Source organism: Ostrinia furnacalis, unplaced genomic scaffold, assembly GCF_004193835.3.
Source record: "Ostrinia furnacalis isolate ACB-3 unplaced genomic scaffold, ASM419383v2 OfSCF7367, whole genome shotgun sequence".
Classification (NCBI taxonomy): domain Eukaryota; kingdom Metazoa; phylum Arthropoda; class Insecta; order Lepidoptera; family Crambidae; genus Ostrinia; species Ostrinia furnacalis.
The window spans coordinates 115297-123122 of NW_021137606.1; the positions used below are offsets into that span (position 1 = coordinate 115297).

The following is a 7826-nucleotide window of genomic DNA, read 5'->3' on the forward strand; positions in this document are numbered from 1 at the left end:
GGGATTCGTGGAATACTCTGTCGGCAAAGTCATAAAAACAATGATCACACCTAGAGCTATTTATTTTTTATATAAAACTTTCCATAAACAACACTGAAGGTTGCAAAGTTTTACCATACTTAATTGTACATAATAAAGTAACAAATTTTTATTTTATGTTTAGAAGCAATCAAAAACAGCAGGTATTGATTGATATGATGGATAAGTGCCATAATTACGAGAATACCTATTAGGCTTGATTGAAAGTGGTACATATTTAAGTACCGCTAAACTATTTCAAATGATATTTAAGTAACAATCACCAAAAAAGATTAACTTAATTCCAGGCGGCATTTTAAGATTGTCAAAATTTTATCTTCTTCTGTTTTCTCGGTAGAGTATTTTTTTTTAAGATTATTACTTATTAGTAATTATATCGAGTTTAATATTAAAGCCGACCCGTAAACCTCACAATGAATGAGATAAATAATTAAAACTTGAGGATAAATTCTTACTTCTATGACTGAAGTTTAGTTAAAATAATACATGATGTCTTTAAATGATCTAATCTAATATAATATAATGAAACTAATAAACCAATCTAATGAAACGTAGTTTTTAAATAACTTCTTCACTCCGCTCAACATTTGGTTTACAATTAAAAAGTAATTTAAAAAAGCAGTGAACTATTTCCTTTCTTAATTAAATCTAACGTATTGTTATCAAAGTTTATGTTATATTTTTCGTTAAAAAAGAATGTGTGGTCGATTAAAGCTTTATTTTTGTATTCCAGTTACAAAATTGCAATATGCATGATTTGCCTCCGAATATTATTTTAGTCGGATTTATGCCCAAAAAAATATTTTTCAAACAAACTTTAAAGGGTCAGTGGATTTTTCCTAAATATTTATAAGTAGGGCAATATTTAATAAGTCCATACCTGTGCCCATCCTACGGACTGCCACGGCTGGCACCCGCTGCTTCTCCCAGAAGATCGACAGCTCGGCTGTTCCTTCGAAGCCTTGGAGAAACTACACCACCGCACTTTTTCTTTCTTCAAGACACATCGTCACTAAATCCCGCACTGAGTTTATTTTATAATAAAATAAAATAAAAAACACTTACAATAAATTATATTATAACAACGATTTAAAATAACGATTATATTTTAATTGACTAGGAAACCACGAAACTTTTGATGACTTTTTCAAGGTGACTTCACTACTGTGTCGCGGCTTTCGACCGACTGCTCTGATAATTGTGATCTTTGAAGCCGCGGAGTACGCGAGTCACATCATCCCCTGATTACATCCAGTCCCACCCCCTGAGAGGGACGGCGATACGCGGCGAGGGCGGGTGCGAGCGAGACGGCTGTGATCCCATCTTGTGTCCCGGTCCACAGGTTACATTGTCAGGCCAGTGGCTACGTATATCCAAATGAATACTACACACAGCGTGACCGTTACTTTGTGACGTGATACGCTAACATGTAAAGTAATATTGTTTTTTAACAAATCAATTTTGTTTATTTTTGTAGTCTATTCGAGTTAATGGGTGTTGGTTTTGTATTTTATTTACACTATTTATCGTAAAATGGTTCTCAATCGATGAAAATGATAATGCTAACAAAAAACTTTTACTTAACTTTTGTTGGAGTACAATTTATTTATCTATCCTAGTAGCATGCGCTTATTAAACGCACCTCTGCATCTGCTTTTGCAATAACACAAATAAAACTTTTTGAAAGAAAGAAATTGTAGAGCATAGGACTTTTTGACTAATTAAAGGAAATTGTTAAAATGTGACATAATATTTAAACGATCAATGAAAAATATACAAAATATTGTGTTTCATTAGTTCAGACAGTAATCAATTTTAAAATCTTAGCAAAAGCACCTCCGCCAAACCCGCTATCGTTCTACTATCAGTGTAGCAAACATTAAAATGTCAAGTTAGCTCTCGGGGTCGCGTCAGCTTAATTGGCTGGGCGTCGGCGGGGACCAATCACAGCGCGCTACGGCGGTGGGCGGACTCCGACTCCGCGAGCTACGAAGCGAACTTGCCACGTGCCGAACGTAGCAAGGCTACACGGCTACTACGGACTACATGGCTACGTGCTACGTGAACGTCTACGAATTGTCTCGTAGTACACGTGTGGTCAGTCGTAGGGAAGGTGCTGAAAGTTTGGCCTGACAATGGTTTTTCATTTATTAAGGAGTTCGATATAGGATTTTTAGGAATTTTTATTTTAAAAACAAATTGCTTGTATATTATTTATCAGTCATTATTTTTTATAAAATGTAATAAAAAAAAATAAAGAAGGTATTACTGTATTACAGATTATTATATCATTCTCAAGAATAAACATTCGACATTGTGCTAAGAATAGTGGTTTTCTTTTCTAAAATATATTCCTAGCTATTTTAAGCGTAGGAAAATTCCATTCCCTGTAACTTAACTAATGTGGGTTCCAATCGTTATTGAAATTATTTTCGATAACAATTACTTACTTTGTATGTCTGTCTATACAACACAGGAGCTAGGTAATCTTTTTATTTTGGCAAAACTAAAAAGAAAAATTCTCAATGTGTCTAAATAGTATCTTGGCCGGATTTTTCGATCAGTCTTTATTTTCTAAGCACAGTTCTAAAAAATATTTTTAAATACTGAAAGCACTTCATAATATTCCCGCTGGTTGCCGCATAAGCCTTAAATCCTAGATCACACGTGCGTGACGTGTTGTTTTATGGCGCGCGCCCGTGAGGGTGTAGCGCGAACGTCGTCCACTCGATTAGCTTTGCACAACCCTATTATTGGGTATAAGCGCACTTTAACCTTTGATAAACTGTGAAAATATTTGCCTTTGATGTGAAAAGAATGTAAGAATTATTGAGATTGGTTATGTTATTTAAAACTGGTACTGATTTAGTACATTTATCAAACTAAGTAATCGACTAAAAATTACTCTCTGCTGCACAGTTCTGATGTGTGTAAAAAAAGAGTGGAAATAAATAAAACTTCACATTACCTACCAATTTTTAGGATTTATATTACTTTTATGAGCTGTTATTTAACTTGAACCCAAATTATTTTTAAATTACTGATTATTATCATTGTTCCAGAAACTATAATCGTGGGAATTTCTCACACTTCTTTTTTAAAACATTAAAAACTAAAATTTTAATTCAACAAGCACTTGAGGTAACGAAAATATTAAATCCATTGTCGATGTGCTCGTTTTAAAATAGAAAACATATGGACGGGCGCCAAAAAATGTAAAGGGGTGCAAGACTAAACCACTTGAAAAATTCAAATAATGCGCGCGTGACCATTTCGCCGTGGGGAGGAAATAGAAGAGCATAAGCCCTCTTTGTAATGTAAACAATGTCTTTAATTTATTAAAATAGCTTCTTCTTTTCATGATTTTAGATCTAATTTAATGCCAATTATTCGTATTAAAAAGTATTTTCTAACTTAAAAGTGATGCTTTTCAATATCTCATTATTTTTCTCAATTAACTGTCCTACCTACCTGAGCGTCTTTGAACTTTGTTAAATTATCGAGTTAATCGAGTAAAACTTACCTACGTTAAAAAAATATGCCTACTTTTGTAATTTAGAGATGTATAGCCAAAACAACAAAACATTTTAGACATAATTAATCAGGTCTTGGAGTTAATTGGATTTTGAATACATAGTCTCGTTTTTACCGAGCCTTGAGTTCTTGACAAAGTAGAAGAGTACTCGCATACAGTGAGATCAAAGAATAATATTGTATGGTGATATTAGCATTCTTCACATCATAAATAGTCGCTAAAAGTCTATTTTTCACTAACATTAAAGTACTTACAACATTTTCGCCGTAACAGCATTAGATAGGGTTGTCCATCATTTGTGCGAAATGAATACTGCTTTCGTAGCTCGGAACAAAAGTGGATGCGCTGTCATACACGTAACGACGACTCATTTAACAGCTCGGGGGGTTCCATACATTGCCGCGAGTAATATCATTAAGNATAAGCCCTCTTTGTAATGTAAACAATGTCTTTAATTTATTAAAATAGCTTCTTCTTTTTATGATTTTAGATCTAATTGAATGCCAATTATTCTTATTAAAAAGTGTCTTCTTTCTTCTACTTTACTTATGTGATGCTTTTCAATTGCTCATTATTTTTTCTTAATTGATTGTACCTACCTGGGTATCTGAACTTTGTTAAATTATCGAATTAATCGAGTAAAACTTACCTACTTTAAAGATATATGCCTACTTTTGTAATTTAATCAGGTCTTGGAGTTAATTGGATTTTGAATAAATAAAGTCTCGTTTTTACCGAGCCTTGAATCCTTGACAAAGTAAGTAGAAGAGTACACGCATACAGTGATATCACAGAATAATATTGTATGGTGATATTAGCATTTTTCACATCACAAATAGTCGCTGAAAGTCTATTTTTCACTAACATTAAAGTACTTACAACATTTTTGCCGTAACAGCATTAGATAGGGTTGTCCATCATTTGTGCGAAATGAACACTGCTTTCGTAACTCGGAACAAAAGTGGGTGCGCTGTCATACACGTAACGACGACTCATTTAACAGCTCGGGGGTTTTCATACATTGCCGCGAGTATCATTAAGTAACAAGAAGCGGAACATCACTATATGAAGTGAGCAGATTTATTCAAGTGTGATGACTAGTGGATATTGATCTTTATATTATTCAGTTTTCGCTTGAGAATAATATTGATTTATCAATATGAAGATAATTATCTACATTAAATTATATTTTACTGCTATCTAGTCATACAAGATTTTTATGTGTATGTAGTTGTTGTAACCCTACCCAAGTAGGTAAAATAACCATAGTCATTTAAATAAAATTAATTAAAAACTAGTTCATTACATTACTCGTATACGAGATAGTAAAAGATGATGATGATTGGACAGACTATCAACAAAAGATCCAGGATGTAGGTTTTTTGTAAGTAGATGACGTTTTACTTGTTGTCACTATCGAGTTTATTTGAAACTGGTCTAAAAAGCCCTAAAAGAAAGTAGGTAACTTGCTGTTCCATCAGTAAATGATGGCCAATGTCTTATCCACATTAGCGAGCCGAGCGCGTGCTTAGTGCGTGGGAGTGGATGCTGCGACCGCGCACCTGTGCGGTGACAAATGAGCACTACGAAGAACCGCGCCGCCGCGTTTGGCTGAATTAATTCGTCGCGCGCTGTCTCTTATAGCGTCATCCCTTGACGGGACCTCGGAGAAGATTAGACAGGGCATATACCAAAACCCTATAAAGAAAAAAAGAAAGTAACAAGCTGTTCCACAGTAAAATGATGGCCAAAGTCTTATGATCATCATCATCATTTCAGCCGCAGGACGTCCACTGCTGAACATAGGCATCCCCCAAAGATTTCCAGATTAGCCGGTTGGCAGCGGCTCAGCATATTTAGCGCATTCCAGAAACCTTAATGAGGTCATCTGTCCACTTTGTGGATAGACGTCCCATGCTGCGCTGCACTTTCCGATACGTGGTTCTATTCCTAGCCCAACTAAGTACCTACCTGCTGATGTTATTTTCCAAGGCTAATATTGCTTTAAACAGCTACAGATTATTCTTCAGCAACTGCCTTAAAATTGCATGAGAACTATATTAATAGCAAGTGGTATTTGTTTATTTGATAGTTAAAATGAATCAATTAACTACTATTTTGTCAAATCTATAACTTTGTATAAATTGGATATTCCACCTACAAGGTGGAATCAGAAAAGCTAAAAGAGCCTCTTGGCGACGCTTCTGTGAAGAAATTGCACAAACTAACAAAGGAGCAAGAATTCACAAAATCCTCGCTAAGACCCCAAACAACTATCTTGGACTACTAAAGAAGCCAGATAACTCATTTACGAACACCGAGATGGAGACTCTGGATCTCCTTAGGTCTTCACACTTTCCGGGTTCGTACCAAATCAATACACAAAGCAATACCCAAAGGAATGATGAACTCCATAGGGCTAAATGCTCAGACTGGAATAAGGCCTCCAACATCTTTAGNCGTAAAGCGGGCCCTGTCTATCCATTCGCCGGTCCCAATCCGCGCGTAGAGGCACTTAACCGGTCGCCGGCGGCGGCTCTGATTTATGTCCCGGCGACAGCCAGCGTGACAATTTATTTCAATTAGCGCGCGCGCCCTCCGGCGGTCTGCGCTAAATTAATATTAAAACGCCGCGTGCCACTCGCAACCAACTATACCCACCGTTTAAAAACTTTGCCGAAGGTAGCTATAATTTATTGTTGGCGTAGGCGCTTGGGGCCACTTTATACTGCTGCAACTTGGAAATAGGCATCAAGCAAACTTGGTATTAATCCATCAGACATCCATCATTATTTGTATCTATGAAGGTATTTAAGTTTAGATCAGGTTCTTACGAGTTTCACACATAGATTTGTTTAAGATTCAGTATTCCTAAGAACGAAACTGTTTCTCAACATTCCAATTTCGTTGATTCTTTGGCTTCTCTACATTCCAATTTCGTACTAACAAGCTAGAACACTCACCACATTGTTTCCTCAATCAAATACTAATTTGTTTACATACAAAATCCCTATTATTCGGCAGCATTCATTTGTACGCTAAAAGCGTGACGAGCGCTAAATCCGGCGAGCCGCCGCCGCCGCCCGNGGAAATAACTTACTTCTCCCGCATCTGGTAAAAATATTCAGAGCAAGTTACGCTTGGGGCATTATACCAGAACCGTGGAATTGGGTCAAAGTTCGTTTTATACCCAAAACGGGGAAAAGGGACTACTCACAACCCAAATCCTTCAGACCCATAAGTCTAACATCCTTCCTGATGAAGGCCATGGAAAGGATAATAGACCAGCACATTAGAGCCAAATACTTAGTGAAAAGACCACTAAGCATCAACCAACATGCATACCAAAAGGGAAAATCTACTGAAACAGCCCTGCTCGATCTGGTCGACAAGGTGCAAAAATCCCTAGAGGATAAGCAAACGGCCCTATGTGCTTTTCTTGATGTTGAAGGTGCATTTGACAATACCCCTATAGAAACCATTCTAAAAGGAATGGAGGCAAAAGGGATTGATATAAGCACCATCAGATGGGTAAAAAACATGCTCTCCAACCGAGTAGTAAACATAACCCTCAATGCTGCAAAGCTTGAATTTCTTGCCACAAGAGGATGTCCACAAGGAGGCGTACTATCCCCACTTTTATGGACCCTAGCAGTAGACCAACTACTTATTAAGATGGCAGAANTCCTCAATCAAATACTAATTTGTTTACATACAAAATCCCTATTATTCGGCAGCATTCATTTGTACGCTAAAAGCGTGACGAGCGCTAAATCCGGCGAGCCGCCGCCGCCGCCCGCCGGCTCTTCAAACACGCCGGCGGTCGCGAAAAAGTCCTTTTAAAAATGTCCCGGCACGTACGATGGGAAGGCACCCATTACTGAGAGTGCCGAGTGTTGGTCTAAAGATTTAGGTGCAAACGTTGAAACAAAGGCGAAAATTAAAGTGAAATTCCGTTTTAGTCTGCGGTAGATAAATGTTACCCCGAAAGAGCATAGTACGGTTTATTCTGTAACTCTTGGATTTACGGTGTAGCTTTGAATGATCTTTCTAACGTTCCTACAAATCTGCACTAACAAAAAAGGTCAATGTGGAAAAGAATCTTAGAACGGTATAATGAATGTATTTTTAAATTGATTACAAATTCCATTTTATTTACTTGGGAGAAAGTAAGATGAAAAGGAAATTTTACTGGTGCAAAAAACTTAGGTAGGTACTCTAATACTGTGGAAACTCAATTTGACAAACATAC

General features: G+C 36.7%; 1 protein-coding gene across 1 annotated transcript in view; it reads right to left on the minus strand.

Annotated features, from left to right (window-relative positions):
- Nucleotides 1-954, minus strand: part of dsf (nuclear receptor dissatisfaction) — a 31963-nt gene extending 31009 nt beyond the window's left edge. The window contains exon 1 of the mRNA XM_028320372.1: nucleotides 920-954. Coding sequence (XP_028176173.1) covers nucleotides 920-929 — 10 coding nt within the window. The 5' untranslated portion in view covers nucleotides 930-954. The remainder of the gene's footprint in view (nucleotides 1-919) is intronic.
- Nucleotides 955-7826: the final 6872 nt, after the last annotated feature.